General features: G+C 40.2%; 2 protein-coding genes across 5 annotated transcripts in view; both read right to left on the minus strand.

Annotated features, from left to right (window-relative positions):
* LOC106088828 (uncharacterized) overlaps positions 1-18,526 on the minus strand; it is a 109,506-nt gene that overhangs the window by 18,831 nt on the left and 72,149 nt on the right. The window lies entirely within an intron of this gene.
* On the minus strand, positions 3,047-6,217 carry LOC131995559 (putative nuclease HARBI1). 2 transcript variants are annotated; one of them, XM_059364316.1, is made up of 5 exons: positions 6,062-6,217; positions 5,028-5,075; positions 3,932-4,161; positions 3,587-3,868; positions 3,047-3,528 (listed from the first exon to the last, which is right to left on the minus strand). In XM_059364316.1, the coding sequence occupies exons 2-5, from the start codon at positions 5,056-5,058 to the stop codon at positions 3,154-3,156; spliced, it is 918 nt and encodes a 305-aa protein (XP_059220299.1). In that variant the 5' UTR covers positions 5,059-5,075; positions 6,062-6,217; the 3' UTR covers positions 3,047-3,153. The 2 variants fall into 2 exon arrangements, with proteins under 2 accessions (XP_059220299.1, XP_059220298.1); XM_059364315.1 differs by lacking the exons at positions 5,028-5,075; positions 6,062-6,217 and having other exon boundaries at positions 3,932-4,522.

Consider the following 18,526-nt stretch of genomic DNA (forward strand, 5'->3'; position numbering starts at 1 on the left):
GACGGGATGACAGGACTTCAGTCCATTTTGGCGAAATAACCGTGACTGATCCAAAGAGATGCGCCAGGTTGTTCAACCGTCAATTTATTGTGCATCCCGAGAGTGACAGGGCAAGTAGGAGAGCCATTTGAATGCGAGCCAATGGACAGCCATCACAATTTACCTTGGGCGAAGTTACGAATGTTATCCGTGGCACCAAATCATCTAAGACGTTAGGCCCCGACGGAATCTTTACATTGATGTTGAAGAATCTGGATTCTCCTGGAGTTGAGTACCATACTACTGTCCTCAACCTATCTTTTAACCCTCTTATAGTTCCCGATATCTGGAAAATGGGCAGAGTGATCCCGCTACTGAAGCCTGGAAAGGACCCGAGTTTGGGGGAGTCGTACAGACCGATATCCCTTCTCTCACCAGTGGCAAAGACGTTTGAGCCATTACTCCTCCCGAGCCTCGTAGGAGAATTTCCATTCGCCGAGCATCAACATGGATTTCGAGGACTGCATAGCATAACAACAGCTTTGCATGCCATCACCGCACACATTTGCCGAGGCTTCAATCAGCCCAGGCGATGTGATAGGACGGTCCTCGTGGCACTGGACCAAAAATTATTTGAGGACATCGCCAACACGTCCCTCCAGCTAGGCCTGAAACGCTGGGTCGCCAATAATCTGTGTGGTCGCCAGTAATTTGTGGAATTTAGCGTTATGACGTCGAAGCGCCGTAGTGAAACGGGGAGTTCCCCAAGGTGGGGTGATATCTCCGGCACTGTTTAACATCTTCCTATCCTCCATTCCACTCCCTCCAGACGGCATAGAGACCGTATCATATTCGGACGATTGTACGATCATGGCATCAAGCCCCTCACCCATTGTTGACATCTGCGACAGGTTGAACGTCTATCTCAACGAACTTACCTCATATTTCGCTGCGAGAAATCTGAGGATATCTGCCACCAAATCTTCAGCCACATTGTTCACTACGCGTGAGGTGTATACTGAGCTGACTGTGATGGTCGATGGAGAAATGATTCCGACCATCAAGTGTCCCAATATACTTGGCGTCACATTTGACAGCTCTTACACATTCTCCCCACATGAGGTTCAGCGCTCACAGCAATTTGCGATAAAGTCAAAAGTAGAAACAAGGTCCTCAAGTCACTTGCTGGCAGCACTTAGGGTGCAGACAAAGAAACCTTGTTGACCACGTACAAAGCAATTGGCCGATCTGTGGTAAGTTATGCAGCGCCAGTGTGGTCTCGTCAACTTTGTGACACGCAGTGCATTAATATTCAGATCTGTCAAAATGCAGCCCACCTAACTGCGACGGGCTGTCTCCTCAATTCTCATGTGGACCACCTCCATCAGGAGACAAAGATCCTACCAGTGCGAAGACATAAGTACATGCTGTCTAAGCAATACCTTTTGGGCTGTTATCGCAGAGACTATCCAAATCATCATCTTGTGGATAGATATCCATCGCTCAGAAGCCTTAAGGCTCATGATCTAGAGCGTGAGGTTCAGCGCTACAAGAGAGAACCTCTAGATCAAGCGGTATATCAAGTAGGTCTAAACAACATTAATGCAGACACGGTAGTCCTTGGAGAACGACCGTCTGCCATTGCACCTGAAGAAATTGACCTCCCCCGGCAAACCAGAGTAGTTCTGGCTCAATTACGTTCCGGCAGATGCAGCCGCCTTAACTCAGAGGATTGGTGCCGACGTGCAAGATGTATGTTCCGATTGTAACTAGGGACCGCAGTATACACGTGACCAGTTTTACTTCGCAGCCATTCGACTCAGACCTAGATCCCAGTGGATGCACCCCATATTAGTCGCAGAGTTCCTGGGCCTTGACACTCAACAGAATCAAGCAGACGAAAGATAGAACACAATAAACTGCTACAACAAGAACATTCAATTCAATTCTGGTCCGAATCGGACCACAACTTGATATAGGTCCAATATCATAGCAATTATCTTCTTTTATTCTTTGTTGGCCTAAAAAGGGATACCAGGAAAAAAAAGTGACAAATGCGATGCATGGTGGAGGGTATATAATATTTGGCCCGGCCGAACCTAGCACGCTTTTAATTGTTTTGATTACCTTTGACATTTTTTACAAATTTTGTTGGAAGAAATGATTTTTATTCGAGGAATCACTTCCATTAAATGATTTGGATGAGTCGATTGTTATATTTTATGATATTCTTAAGGGTTGTATCCAGAAATCCGTTCCTGTTAAATGTAATTTCATTGGTAATGGGCCACCTTGGAATAATAACAAACTGCGCAACTTGAAGAATAGAAAAAATAAACTATATAAAAAGTATAAGAAAACTGTTACTGCGATGGACTTTTCCAAATACTCTGTTGTTTGTTCTGAATATAACATCTGCAACAGGATTCACTGAATAAGGTTAGGCCAAGCAATCAGCCGACATACAATTTTTTGAATTTTTGACAGTAGTCGGCATTGAGGATGTCAACTTGCTCTTTGCTTACATTCTCACATTCGTTGATGGTTTGCATACATATGTCATTTATTTAAATTTGAATTTTGAAACGTTTGAAATTTTCGAAATAAAAGATTTGAAAAACTACATTTAGAACTTTTTCTTTTCCAAGACTGCGGCTTCAAGAAACATAGTTTTTGAATTGAATACGTCTACGCCTTTGTCAGCAGAAAAATCATATGCCATAAAATGTTTAACAAACAGCAAATAACAAAACAGATAGTTTTTTTTCAGAGAAAGAAGGAGAGAATGAAAGAAAACAAAAATCTACTGACATTTGATGACATTTCCAATCGGCACATTTGACATCCTCAATGATGTTATGGGGCCAATTCACTTTATGTTTTCGAATGTGACCTAACCTTCTATTGGTGAATCCTGCATCTGCAATAAGATCTCATACATTATTTGTCGAATATAAAAAGTCAACTACAAGTAAACCCTAACAGCTTTATTCACAAACAGTTCTTATTATGGGCTTAAAATCTATTTTAACTAATTTACACTTTTTGCTTAATATACTGATTTTAAAATTGTGTATTCACAAACACATAATAACAGTCAAATAACTATGAAACATTTTTAGAATTTTTTGAAGTTTTATCTGGCAATTCCGGCTATTTGACAATGTCAAATTATTAATAAAAATATACAATGTTGTGAAGCACAGCAAGTGCAACGATAACAGTCTTCGCATTTGATAGACTAACCGTCATTCCATCTAACACACAACGAAATCGCTGCTTCCACACCCCAAAACACCTCTCTACTGTATTCCTTGTTGCAATATGAGCAACATTGCAGCGTTCTTCCTTTTCGTTGTTAGTGCGGAGGAGAGGAGTAAATAGATAATGCGTCAACTGATATCCTGAATCTCCAAGTAAACGACCCCTGAATTCTTTTTTTTCAAATCGTTCCTTAATAGAAGATTCATTAAATATCCGACAATCATGAGTACTTCCTCTCCACCTAGAAACTATGTCGCGAATTTTCAATTGGGCATCACACACAACCTAAAAATGAAATTCTAATTTTTTATTATGCTCCTTCGATTAGTAAATCACCTCACACCTGTACATTCAGTGAATAGAATCCTTTCCGGTTTATATAATATTGGGCAAGATCTCCACCAGTTTTTTTTATTTTAACATGAGTTCCATCAATTGCTCCAATAACGCCCGGAAAGTTTCTAATGGCCTTAAAATCTCTCATTATTACGGCTTGCTCTTCGAGAGATGTCAGCATATTTCTGTATTCCATACCATGACGAGCCAAAGCGCGAGCAACTCTATTGCATATTCTTGAAACCATTGGTTGGGCTAATCCGTGCAAATCTCCCGCATCATCTTGAACCTAGAAACAGGATTTTGCCAATAAAAGGATTAAATTTAATCATTTAACAACAAGTAAACAAACCTCTCTGCGACCCCAACAACGCAAAGCAACCATAACTTGTAGTTCGGCCGGAGTCCCATGCCCTCTTTTGCTTAATTTAATATCATTTTTTATTAGACCAATAATTTTTTTTGCCGTTGATTTATTAAACCGATATTTGGCTTTAAAGTGATGGTACGGAATAGAAAATGGATCAACTCTTTCTTTGTAAACTCGTGGACGTCTCCTTTTAAAAGTCTGCTCCAATCTCCCTATAAATTTCAAAAGAATGAGAAACAAGTAAAAACGCATTAAGTTCGGCCGTGCCGAACTTTGGATGTCGTGGCTCTAAGTACAACTCATTGCTTCAAATTTCATCGACATCGTACAAAAACTGCGGTCTTTATGGCCTGAAGACCCTAAATCGGTCTATATGGCAGCTATATCCAAATATCGTCAGATTTTGCCCATTCAAGAACTTAACCTGCGTATAGAAGAAATACGAGTCTGTGCAAAATTTCAGCTCAATATCTCAATTTTTAAAGACTGTATCGTGTTCTCAACAGACAGACGGACGGACATGGCTAGATCGTCTTAGATTTTTATGACGATCAAGAATATATATACTTTGTAAGGTCGAAAATGGATATTTCGATGTGTTGCAAACGGAATGACTAAATGAATGAATCCTATGGTGGTGGGTATAAAAATAAACGGATTTTTATTCCTTTCGCTAGCCGCTCAAAATTTTGCTAAATATTCTTATAAGTTTAAGTAAGCTGCCATATAAAACAATCTCCTAGTTTGCCTTTTTGGGCCTTAGAAGGCGCATTTATTATCCGATTTGGCTGAAATTTTTCCCATAGTGTTTTGTTATGACTTTTAACTACTATGGGAAGTACGGTACATCCTCCGAAAAAGCTTCCATAAACCGTTTTCCCGGTTAGATTATTTGAGCCTCTAGAGATGATCTTTTGATAACATGTAACATGGTCAATAACGTTACATAGCGTATATACAAATCGGTCTCAGCATTTGAGGTGTCATTGACAAAACTTGTCAATTGCAATCCATGGTGGAAGGTCTATAAGATTCGGGCCGGCCGAACTTAACGCGGTTTAATTTGTTCTATACTTACTTATTTCACCGATTACATTAAGTGCATCCATTTTTATAAGATTTTTCGCTATTCACAAATATAATCAAACGTTTCACATTTATTTAAAGTAGTTTATGCTCGTGCAATTGAGAAATGTAATTTTAAAATGGTGTTAAAGAAGGGTAAAACCAATAATAACTTTTTCAAATTTAAAATTGGTTTATTAAGGGTAAAATAGGCTATTATGTGTTTGTGAATACAAAAAACAACATTTTATCCTATTTTCGGTTTATAGAGCTCTTTTAAATGTTTGTGAATAAGGCTGTAAGTCTTTTTATAAATTTGTAAACTCAAAACGTCGATCGAATACTTTTCCAAAAGTTTTGAAATTTGGAGCCATCGAAGCGGATGATGACCTTTCCATCAGCAATATGTTTGCAGACTTGTTTGCCACTACTTATTCCCGGAAAACATATAATAAAACTAATGAGCCCTCCCAAAGCTTCTACGGAAATAGCACGATATCTGTTCCACTAACAACATCTGATACTGTACAGCATTATTTGAGGAATATGAAATGTTCCTACAATCCAGGTCCAGATGGTATCCCTAGCAATATTCTTAAGCACTGCGCAAATTCCCTGTCCGGTGTTCTCTCAATATTGTTTAATTAATCTTTACGGAAACAATATTTCCCTCCATTATGGAAAAATTCTTTCATTATACCCCTGTTTAAAAGTGGATGTAAATCTGAAGTCACCAACTACAGAGGAATCGCAAAGCTTAGCGCTATTCCGAAACTTCTTGAAAAAATCATCACTGACTCACTGTCTCATCAAGTTTCTTCACTGTTATCACGATATCAGCATGGATTTCGTAAATCGTACTCAACTGTAACAAATGTTTTGGAATTAACTACAATTGTAAACGAAGGATTTAGAAATCGTTTGCAAACTGACGTTATATATACTGATTTTAGCAAGGCTTTTGATAAGGTAAATCATAGTCTTCTATTACACAAGCTAGACCTCCTGGGATTTTTAGGCTCGTTGCTAGCATGGATATCAAATTACCTGTCTAATCGCACTCAAACTGTAAAATTTAATGATTCTGTTTCTAAAACTATTGATGTTTTATCTGGAGTCCCACAAGGTAGTCATCTTGGGCCTATTTTGTTTTCATTAAATGCAGCTAGGTTAGCTCGCATTTTTTGTTATTTGTCTACTAATGTGCACATGACGGGCATGGCTTTTTGTATCTAAATTTAAAGAAAAAAGGTTATGGAAAGTATACATTCTGTGGTGATTATAAACATCCACTGAGATACACATTTACATAAGTGTTCTATTTTATCTTCTTACACCCCCTTCTTAATAAGCAGCAGTCATTTTCAGCAAACAACGAACTTTTCAGCAGTAAGCCTGCTGCTCTGAAATGGCAGTACTACTTCTGTAATAGTAGAACTCTGCTACAATAGCACCGAAATTTACTACTTATATACTTTTTGCTATGAGTGTAGATATTTTCGGGGAAGTTTTTAAGTTACTCAAGTATAGCTAAGATAGAAGTATCCATTAGGCGGTTGGTGATCTGCGTCTGTTTCTAGTGGTGCGGCAGATCAAGGCTTAGAATTGACTCCAAAGACCCAACAGCTGTGGTGGTGGTATCAGGCCGTAGCATTTTGTCTGCTACTGAGACCACGACTGGTGGATCGGCTGTGCCAGGCTCCAATGACCGGCTGTCACCTGGAGGACATTCCATGCTCGAAAGAACTAAGGCGAACAATAGCAAAACGGTCGTAAGAACTTTTACTAATGTCGCTTGGGATCCGACCAGGCTTTGCACTGGAATTAGTCAAAGAGGATGATATTCCTTCTCGACCAAGGACACACGCTTGGACACCAAGGATTCCCTCAGATCCTGAGTCCATACTTGGGAGACTAAGGGACTGTCATCAAAATCTTTTAACCACTGACTGAAAGACTGGTAGATTTGATGAGGCTGATGGTGACCGAAAACATGCAGTATTCGTACTCAACTTCGACTATCTTGCACACCTCTACAAGTCTAAACGAGTTGTATATTACGGATTCAACAAGATGAGACTGAAGCTTTATGGAAGCGGTGGGGATTAAGGGAGAAGGCGGCTAAGTAGTTGTTGCTGCATACTTGTCTAAGGAAGTATCGGCCATCGATCTAAAGTAAGTCGGATTGAAGGAGACTGCGAATAAAAGGGCCTCTAATGTCCTAAGGAAGAGCGTTTCCAATGTTTTCTCACCTGCCCCTGCATGAGTAAGGAAACTCATCATGACAAGGTCGAATGAATCTGGTGAGGATGAACTCTTGGCCGACTCAGAATATGATGCTTACGCAACGGCGGTGGAAATTCTAAATCCTGACTATGGCCCGATTTCTGCAGATAAATCTGCACCATTGTAAGGTCGTTTCGGCGGCACTAAAGGTTCTCCTGATGGCAGAGGGATTTGACTATGTGGGCGAATAGTTCGTTGACTAAGAATTCCGGGATTTAAACTATTCAAGGGTACGGTGAATGGAAGACACAGAGCCTGTATTCTTGCAAAGAGCAGTCTAAGTGTGTTTCTTCTTCCGCCGCTATGCACTGAAGATCCAGTAGTACACAGCCTTGAAATAAATAAGTCTCATTACTGGCTGGTTTCCATATATATGGCACACGGTTCAGGCATCCCGCCTTCAAGCTTTAAGTCGCTTGTTGAAGACGCTTCTGTCGTGGAAAAGAGCCTCATTGTAGGAGGTAATTCTCATCACCGGAATGGGGAAGTTCGGATATCAACGAAAGGGGTGAGCTGCTTATTGAATATATTATAAGTTGCAATCTGGCGATTTGTAATAAAGGGGTTAAACGGACCTTTATTACCGAGAACAGGTAGGAGGTACTAGATTTTACCTTTGTATCGGAAGATATAAGCGCAGGAATATGCGACAGGAAAGTGTTGGATGACCTCAGCTTCTCTGATCATCATTGTATTAGTTTCAGCCTTGGAGAAAATACTGCAGAAGTGGTCCATCGGCTAAACAGAAGAAAGGCGGATTGGGATAAATTTCGGCACATATTCTGCACGTCTATCCCTTCTAGACGAGAAAAGGAAGTGAAAACTGCCGAGGACATAGACGTAATGGTCAAGCGGATCACGAAGGCTCTGAATGACAAGGGGCAAATAGCGACCACGATGGTGGACCCCAGAACTGGTTGGTCTAAAGAAGGGCTGCAGAAAACTTTTCAACAGGGCGAAAGCCACAAGGACACCATACGATTGGGACGTCTACAAGGCTGAGTTAGGAAAATATAAGGGCGAGCTGAGAAAGGCTCAGAACAAATCCTGGGTGGAATTCTGCAGCTCCGCGGAGCATACATCTGAGGCCCCTAGGCTAAGAAAGATTCTGTCCTCGAGACCTATTACGGTGGGGTTTATTCAGAAGTCTGAGGATGTAGGTAATTTTTATTTCAAAATCAGGAAAACCTCATTACACTAAGGATATAGGTGGATGATGACAGACTATCCTTTATGTTGAAGACTCTAGAGAGGTTGATAGAAACATATGTATCTTAGGGCAAAGATCCTTGGGGATCGCCCGTCTCGGCAACAACATGCATATAGTAAGGGCAAGTCCACTGAAACAGCCCACGAACTAGCCGCCTACATAGAGCGTTCTCTCGCTGTCAAGGAATACACAATGGTTGCATATCTTGACATTGAAGGTGCTTTCAATATTGTACAACCGACGTCAATCATAAAGGAACTGGAATTTCTAGGCAGCAACACTACCGTAAGAAAGATTATTAATAACTTACTTACTAGAAGATGCATTATGGTAGGCCTGCGATCTGTAGATCTAAAAAGATAAGTACCTCAAGGAGGTGTACTGTCTCCTCTACTTTGGAACATAGCCATAAACAACATATTATTGTCCATGGAAGAAAAAGGTGTAAAGGAGATCGAGTGTGGTGCTAGCACTTTTAGAGATATATTTCAGGAAGCTCTACGTGCGACAGCAAAGTGGGCTACTGAAAATGGTCTATGTATAAATCCGTGCAAGACTGGAGTATTTCTTTACAGCAGGAGATACAATTTATCTACAGTGGCACCTGTCTCCTTGGGTGGAGAGTATGTTCCATTTACTGAAAGCCCAAAATACCTGTGTGTTTTGCTGGACAGGAAATTGAACTTCAAATCCAACATTTTGGAAAGGCCAAGAAAGGCAACTCTTGTCCTATATATCTGCAAGAGAGCTATTTGCAGAAGTTGGGAGTTTAAACCGCGCGTCATGCACTGGGTATATACTTAAGCTGTCAGACCTATAATGATATATGGTACGGTGGTCTGGTGGACGGCGCTTCAAAAGTCCACCTACTGTTCAATACTCAGCCGGATCCAAACGATGGCTTGTTTGTGCATAACTGAGGACGACATCATCTGATTCACTGTATTTAATGCTGCACTTAATGCATCTGGACATCGTAGACAAATTGTTGCGACAACTGCTATGAGGCTTAAGACATGCGACGGCTACGGACACTGTGTTATCCTTGATGAAATGCCCGATGTTCCAGTCGGTGTGGATATTTAAATTAAATTAAATAAATTAAATTGGACTGGTCATATCGAGAAGCTAAACTGATTGCTGCAGTGTGTATCAAGCGGATTAAAGTAGTGGTGGATTTGCATAAATAGTTTCTCAGACAGCTGGGCAGCTATTTAATCCTTGGAGAATATATTTCTGAATTTTTATGCTTCTAGCGACATGTACGAAGGTCAACGAATGATAGATGGTCACAAAATCATGTGTCCTAGTCTAGACTGGAAGAGGTCTGCCGCTTTACTGTCGCTGTCGGACGTCTCAGTCATTGTGCCCGTCTTGACTGGTAATTGTTTCATCGGAATGCTGACAGGCTAAAATTTGCCAGTAACGACTTTTGCAGAAGCTGTAAGGGCATCGAGGAAGAAGAGGCTATGGAGCACCTGTTGTGTGTGTCCTACACTGACAGTGTGTGTCCCACAGAAGGAGTTCCCCTTTAGGTTCTCATTTCTTTGAGAACTTGTCTGATTTAGCGGATGTGAACATTCCCAAGTTGGTGAACTTATTAAAGCAATCTGGATGTGGCAGGATCTAGAAGGCATCTTCCTTCTCCCCGTCGTGTGGTATCACAATGGACGAGAACGTCTAAGTGGGTCTGATGGCAGACTGCCACTTAAACCTAACCTACTACTATTCCATACTGAGAATTTTAATTTAAAATAGCTTAAGAGTTCGAAGAGCAAGTTTAAAGCTTTTTTTGCACATTATATTGAGTTTTTTTTTTTGTTTATCATTATAATCTAGTTTTGGACATAAGTTCATACTTGTAAGTATGTACAATAAATTAGAAAGTATTGAATTTTAAATTTTTAGTTTATCTTTAACAAACTGTCCCGCACGAGGTTGTTCATAAAGTAGAAGAATCCTTTATTGCCAAGACGCAATGTGTACGTCTTGTGTACGGTTGCATTGATCCAATTCTTAGATAATTTGATCCAATTCTTAGATCAATACCGGGTGGACCGGGTCCTTAGAGACTGGATAAACCATAAGCCAAGGAACAGATGCATAAACTGCGGGCCTACAGACCCATAAGTCCTACGCCCTTTCTACTCAAAACCATGGAACGTATTGTGGACACCATGATAAAGAGTGGGACATCCAGCGAACTGCTCAAATACAAATATCATGCCTATGTCAAGGGAAGGTCGGTGGGGACTGCCCTGGACGAGGTTGTGCATAAAATAGAAGAATCTATCGATGCCAAAACGTACACCCTGGCGGTATGCATTGACATCGATGGGACTTTTAACAATGTGCGGACCGACACACTGATCCAATCCTTAGACCAGTACCGGGTGGACCCGGTCCTTAGAGGCTGGATAATTCATATGCTAAGGAACAGCTGGATAAATTGTGTGTTCCATAACATAAATATAGGGGAGAAAGTGGCACAAGGCACGCCACAGGGGCACATTTTATCGCCACTCCTTTAGGTGACCACCATAAATGACCTATTACGGATGCTGACTGAGGAGGAATTTAACTTCTCTGCTATGCAGACGATGTTATAATACATCTTAGGAGTAAGGATCCGAACCAGCTATACAGAAGCAGAAGAGATCTTACACATGACATATGACTGGGCTAGACCCAGAGGTCTCAATGTCAACCCAGAGAAGACTGAAACATGCTTGTTCACGAGAAAGACGAAGGTGGGTCAATTTGACAGGAAACTGAATTGGAAGTGTCACATTCAGGAGCGTACTGAGAAGGCTCACAGATCTTGAGCACTATGTAGAGGGTTCGTAGGCTCGAAAAGGTGCCTGAATCCGATGATAGTGCACAGGATCTACAGGTGCGTGATTAAACAAATACTTACTTACGCCTGAGTAGTTTGGTGGACTGCTATGGGGAAAATGTGCAAAATAAGAACCACACAACAGGTTCAGAGAACATGTTGTCTTGGCATAGGCGCATCGATGAGGACTAGGCACTAAGGAACTAGAGACTATTCCAAATATCCGATCCGTTGTAATACAGATTACGTTCAAAGGTATTTCAATCCATGCCTGAGTACGGTATCCCTGCCAAATTAAGAAGTCTCCGCAGGATGACACGTGCTGATAGAATAGGAAAGAATCTCTCCGAACCATTCAATACCAAACGATTTTCAGACAAGGAGACAGCCTATCGTGTGATAGGCCACAGTGGGGCATTTTATCGCCACTCCTATGGGTGACCACCATAAATGACCTATTACGGATGCTGACTGAGGAGGGATTTGAACCCGTCTGCTACGCAGACGATGGTATAATACTTCTAAGGGGTAAGGATCCGAACGAGCTATGCAGAAGGGCTCTGACTGGGCTAGACCCAGAGGTCACAATGTTAACCCAGAAAAAACTGAAATATGCCAATTCACGAGGAAGACGAAGGTGGGACAATTTAACGCACCACGTGTCCTCAATAAGACGATTTCGATATCTGACAAGGTCAAATACTCCGGTGTTATCTTGGGCAGGAAACTGAATTAGAAGTGTCACATTCAGAAGCGTACTGAGAAGGTTCACAGATGTTGGGCACTATGTAGACCGGCCGTAAGCTCCAAATGTGGCCTGAATCCGAGGATAGTCCTTTGGCTCTACAGGAACGTGATTAGACCAATACTTACATACGCCTCAGTAGTTTGGTGGACTGCTATGGATAAGTGTAACATAAGGACCATACAACAGGTTCAGAAAAACATGCCCACGCCCACTAGGGCACTGGAGACTATTCTAGATCCTACCCATTGACATACAGATTAGTGTGAGGCAGCCACTGCGGCTATGAGACTTAAGGCGATGGGAGAATGGATTGAGGATGGGAGCAGCTCATACCATCGCGGTATAATCGAGGCGACGATAGGAAACCTAGAAGGAAGGGAAATGGTTTGCGATGACACCTGAGGTAGAGTGCGATGCACTTCTGCCAGCGGCACAGTCTTGGATTGACGGAACCCTAGTATTGCCATCTGGAAGATCATGTTACACGGATGGATCAAAGCTAGAGAACGGAGTAGGCCTACTGAGACTGAGACTGAGAAACTAAGATCTGTTTTAGACTGCCTGATCATAGTGCGGTCCTGCAGGCGGAGATCCGGGCGACCACGGAATGCGTAAGGTAGTGTGGTACTAATGCGAGGACGTCGAGTGTGAACATCTTTACGGATTGAGGAAGTCCGATTTAAGGGCGTGGGCGACGAACATTGTGGTACAGCGAAACAGTTGGTTGGGCGGCGAAAATCCTATGGGGTGATCCGGATAGCGAGAAGGCGAGGCTATTACTGAAAGAAAGTAAGAAGGTGGTCACTATAGATATTGGTATCATAACCTACGAGCCCACTTATGCAAAATCGGTGACACACATGATAGCAAATGTAGGCCATGTGGGAGAGATGATGAAACGTTGGAGCATTTCCTATGTTATTGCTCGGCTTTCGCGGCTAAAAGACACCGGTACTTAGGTGGTGACACAATACCAGACATAAACCAACTTAGGGGAGTGGTTTGGGAAACAGCTAAGGACTTTATAAGTAGCACGGAGTTCGTAACGTAAAAAAATTATTTTACATTGAGCAGTTGAAAAGTCCTTTAGGTCACTGAATGACACAGATGACATTAATGCGGACGCTGGTTGCAGGCATTTGAGTACAATGCCCAGACATATTGATGGAATGACTTACAGACATTTATTTATTGTACATTGACAGACAGGAATAATAAAGTGGGTTGATCTTTAACTGGCATTGACGAACGAATTTAGTGCTATTTTTTATTGTATTAAGGTACATAGACTACCTAAAATTTCGTAGCGAAAAAACCGACTGAAGTCTTCGAGAGTACTTGTACGCCCTTATGGATATAGGAAGACAAATTTCAATATATGAAGACAGTATAATACAATAGTTTATAGAGGGCATTCCGGACTCCAAATGTGGTAAGAGCATACCAAAGTCTAACCCGTGAGACGTATAATAAGAGATGTTTTAAGTTTGGCGAGTAAGGCAATTTTACTAATGTTTGCGAGTCAGCTACCATAAATTGTTTTAAATGTGGTGGATCAGATCACAAAGCGAACTTGTGCAAGACACAGGATCAACATGATACAAGGAACGAATATAGGTGTTCATGTCCGATCCAGGGACATGAAATAGTAGTTGAGGGGACTTGATCGCCAAGTTATAATCCAAATTTAAAGGAACTCGAGGTAAATGGTATACATTTTTCGGCGAAAATTGATACAGACAGCGAATGAGCCAAATATATGTCTAGTTTCTATCATACAGACCCATAGTGGCGTGTCTAGACAAGAAATATCAAGAAAAATAGAAAGTGTGGTTTTTATTTATCTGTCAATAAAATAAAGTAAATAATTAAATAATAATTGTTAAATAGAAACAATATATTTCAAAAAAAGGTATGCTAAAAAAGTGTCAAGCAGAAACAAGTAAAAGCTTGCTAAGTTCGGCCGGGCCGAATTATATACCTTTACATACCCTCCACCATGGAGCGCATTTGTCGAGTTCTTTTCCCGGCATATCTTCTTAGGTAAAAAATGATGTAAGAAATGATTTGCTCTGCTATTAGAGCGATATCAAGATATGGTCCAGTTTAGACCACAATTAAATTATATGTTGGAGACCTGTGCAAAATGTCAGCCAATTCGAATAAGAATTGCGTCCTTTGGGGGCTCAAGAAGTAAAATAGAGAGATCGATTTATATGGGAGCTGTATCAGCATATAGACCGATTCAGATCATATTAAACACGTATGTTGATGGTCATGAGACGATCCGTCGTACAAAATTTCAGGCAAATCTGATAATAATTGCGACCTCTAGAGGCTCAAGAAGTCAAGACCCAAGATCGGTTTATATGGCAGCTATATCAGGTTATGGACCGATTTGAACCATACTTGGCACAGTTGTTGGATATCATAACAAAACACGTCGTGCAAAATTTCATTCCAATAGGATAAGAATTGCGACCTCTAGAGGCTCAAGAAGTCAAGACCCAAGATCGGTTTATATGACAGCTATACCAGGTTATGGACTGATTTGAATCATACTTAGCACAGTTGTTAGAAGTGATACTAAAACACTATGGGCAAAATGTCAGTCAAATCGGAAGAGAATTGCGCCCTCTAGAGGCTCAAGAAGTCAAGACCCAAGATCGGTTTATATGGCAGCTATATCAAAACATGGACCGATATGGCCCATTTACAATACCAACCGACCTACACTAATAAAAAGTATTTGTCCAAAATTTCAAGCGGCTAGCTTTACTCCTTCGGAAGTGTGCGTGCTTTCTACAGACAGACGGACGGACGGACATGGCTAGATCGACATAAAATGTCGCGACGATCAAGAATATATATACTTTATGGGGTCTCAGACGAATATTTCGAGTAGTTACAAACAGAATGACGAAATTAGTATACCCCCATCCTATGGTGGAGGGTATAAAAATTAGGATATGAACAAATGAAATAGAAACATTTCAAACGAAGCAAATTTGAGGACAACATGAGGTAAACGTAGTATTTATAATTATTATTTTTTTATTTTACTATTAGCTGACCCGGGCCCGCTCCGCTGCGCCATCTTTTACTTTATATGGAACAAAAGTTTCCTTGGAATATTTATTTTCAAAAATTAAAGAGCTTTTAGTGAAATACCACGCTACGAAAATAGTATACCGCTTGACTAACAATTTAACACTATAAGTGGCTTTGTCCGAGTCCCATATGATCTTTATTGGTCTACGAATTTAAGTTTGGATGTAAGGTGTACTCCATTCTTAAAATACTTTATTTCAGCCCGCTACTCTCATGATATCTGATTTAGGGGTGTTTTCGGGGGTGAGGTGGTCTCCCAGGCACTTAGTTCTGAAAAAATATCAGCATCGTACTCTCGTTTTCTAATCTTAAATACCACATATTGGCATGGTCGAAATTTTTATCCTTTAAGGGGTGTTTTGGGGAAGGGGTGATTCCCTAAATACATGGTCCTAAATTTGGTTATCAATTTCGTATTCTACTCCCAAATACCTTTATTTGAGCCCTATTTCGGTCCCGAAAGTGGGTATCAATTCTTGCTCTACCCCCAATACCTTTCATTTAATCTCCACATTGACATGGTCGGTATATACGGCCGGTTTAGGGGTGTTCTGGGGATTAGGGTTGTCGCCCAAACACTAAGCCCGGAAAATATATCAGCAACGTGCTCTATACTCATATATCTATATATCATTTATTTGAACCCCATATTGCCATTGGTCTCAAAATTGGATATCAAATTCGATTTCAAATCTCATTTAAACTCCTTATTGCAAAAGTCAGCAAATATGTCCGGTTTGGGTTATTGGCCCTAAAAACTATAAATATTTGTTCCACTCCCTATACGACCCAAATTGTCTTGGTGAGCAAATACGTCCTATTTGGGGGTTGTTATGGTGGTGGGACGTCCCCTAGACAGTTGGTTCCTAATGTTGATATCAGATACGTGGTCTACTCCCAAATACCTTTAATTTGAGGCCCATTTTTCCATAGTCGGCAAACGTGACTGGCTTGGTGGGTGTTTTGGGTGATGGGTGATCACTCAGTGAGTTGGCCTTGAAAATATATATCGGATTCGTGTTCCACTCTAAAAACCCTCTTATTTGAGCCTCATATTGCAAAAGTCAGCAAATACTTACTATTTGGGTGGTGTTGTGGGGTTGGGGTGGCCCCATAGACACTTTCCCAAATATTGATATCAGAGTCGTGCTTTACTCCCAAAGACCTTTCATTTGAGCCCCATATGGCTATGGTCGTAAATTTGTTTCCTTTGGGGGATGTTTTTGAGGAGAGACGGCCCCCAAACACTTGGTCCCATATTTTGATATCAGATTCTAATTCTACACTCAAATACCTTTTTTTAAGCCCCATATTCCCATGGTCAGTGAATAAGTCCTGTTTGGGGGTGTTTTGGGTAAGGGGTCCACGCCCCAGAAACGTGCTCCCACATTTGGATATCAGATTCTTATTCTACTCGCAAATACCTTTCATTTGAGTCCCATATTGCCATGATCGATAAATATGTCCGATTTAGGGGTGTTTTGGGGGTTGGGTGGTGTTGTGGGGGTGGGGTGGCCCCATATGCACTTTTCCCGAATATTGATATCAGATTTGTGCTTTACTCCCAAAGACCTTTCATTTGAGCCCCATGTGGCTATGGTCGTAAATGTGTCCCCTTTGGGGGAGGTTTTTGGGGAGAGGCTGCCCCCCATACACATTTGGATATCAGATTCGTATTCTACTCTCAAATACCTTTCATTTGAGTCCCATATTGCCATGGTCGGTAAATATGTCCGATTTAGGGGTGTTTTGTGGCTTGGGGTGGTCCCCCTAGCACTTGGTCCGACAATTGGATATCAGATACGTTTTCTTATCCTAAATATCTTTCATTTGAGTCCCATATTGTGGTGATTGGTCTAAATATATGTTTGGTAGGTTTTAGGGTGGGGCAGCCCCCCTAGGTACCCCATCCGAAATTTGGATACCAAATTTTTATTTTTAGGGTACCGATCTCCGAGATCTGGCGTTTCTGAAAATTAGGGTAAGGGGGAGGGTCCGCCCCCCCCTTCAGATATCAAAAAATGTAGTACCCTATTTTCACCACGGGATCATTATGCACCATCTGTGAAAATTTCAAGAAAATCGGATCAGCCGTTTCTGAGTCTATAAGGAACACACAAACATTCAAACAAACAAATCTACAAACAAACACAAATTGATTTTTATATATAAGATGTTATCGTTCCCATAGAGAATTTTTTGGCTTGGAAAACTATTAAAAGGTCAGCTAATGCAAGAAGACGAAGAATGTTTCGAATTGTTTTCAATTCAAAGGTTTTATTAGAAGTAACAAGAAGATATTTCATAAATGAAAAATATGTATACTATGTGAGAAATTACTTCAAAGACTACCTTAGTAAAACATAAAAAGTAATAGATGAAAGTAACAAAGTGTTATTGTTAAAGTAAATCCAATACCCCTTCGCAATAACACTATATAAATATTATTTAATTAATCCGCCAAGTTCTTTGAGAGTTCTCAATTTTATGTTGCCTAATGGCTTAGTTATAACACTTTGTTATTGTTAAAGTAAATCCAATATCCCTTCTCAATAACACTATATAAATATTATTTAATTAATCCGCCAAATTCTTTGAGAGTTCTCAATTTTATGTTAACTAAGCCATTAGGCAACATAAAATTGAGAACTCTCAAAGAACTTGGCGGATAAATTAAATAATATTTATATAGTGTTATTGAGAAGGGGTATTGGATTTACTTTAACAATAACACTTTTTTATTGTGTATATGGTTGCAGCAATTGCTGAAGGATTTCAAAATTGGTCTTATCGAAAAGCCACTTATATTTGAAGATAATCAAAGCTGACCTCTTAATAAAAACGACGCCGATGACGAAAGATAACAAATTCAGTATTCCTTCATGTGGATCTAGATTCCGTGGTATTGTGCACAAAATGCCAAGATTGGTATTTGTTACGATTCACTTTAATATGTATTTAATGTAACGTAACGCAATGTAATAGTATGCATAATTTATTTTGTTCATTATACTTTTTACAGATGGCATCCGCGACAATAAAGAGAGGCTCATAAAGGAAATGCAATTTTTTCTTCTTTCTTTTAGAAAATATAAATTAAAAAATAAATATTATTTTATCACTATATTGCAAGTTTTATCCCCAATTTAATCCAATAAAATAAAAAAGTGTTTTGATAATGCAAAAAATGTCAATTATTTTCTTTTATTAAATTGATAAAAATGTTATTGAAGAGAAGGGACAAATTTCAAACAAATTTGTTATTGCGTTGATAACCGCTTTAATTGGTATTTTAGGGTTGTCTTAAATCGAATTACAAAA

The sequence above is a fragment of the Stomoxys calcitrans genome, chromosome 3 (assembly GCF_963082655.1).
Source record: "Stomoxys calcitrans chromosome 3, idStoCalc2.1, whole genome shotgun sequence".
Taxonomy (NCBI): domain Eukaryota; kingdom Metazoa; phylum Arthropoda; class Insecta; order Diptera; family Muscidae; genus Stomoxys; species Stomoxys calcitrans.

What these genes read in the sequence shown, in the direction of transcription:
- LOC131995559 (XM_059364315.1), bottom strand. Translation starts at nt 4,201, where the DNA reads ATGCGTTTTTACTTGTTTCTCATTCTTTTGAAATTTATAGGGAGATTG. An exon ending in GTTGTTGGGGTCGCAGAGAG is followed by an intron (nt 3,869 to 3,931) that starts GTTTGTTTACTT and finishes TCCTGTTTCTAG; the next exon opens with GTTCAAGATGATGCGGGAGA. An exon ending in TCTATTCACTGAATGTACAG is followed by an intron (nt 3,529 to 3,586) that starts GTGTGAGGTGAT and finishes TTTCATTTTTAG; the next exon opens with GTTGTGTGTGATGCCCAATT.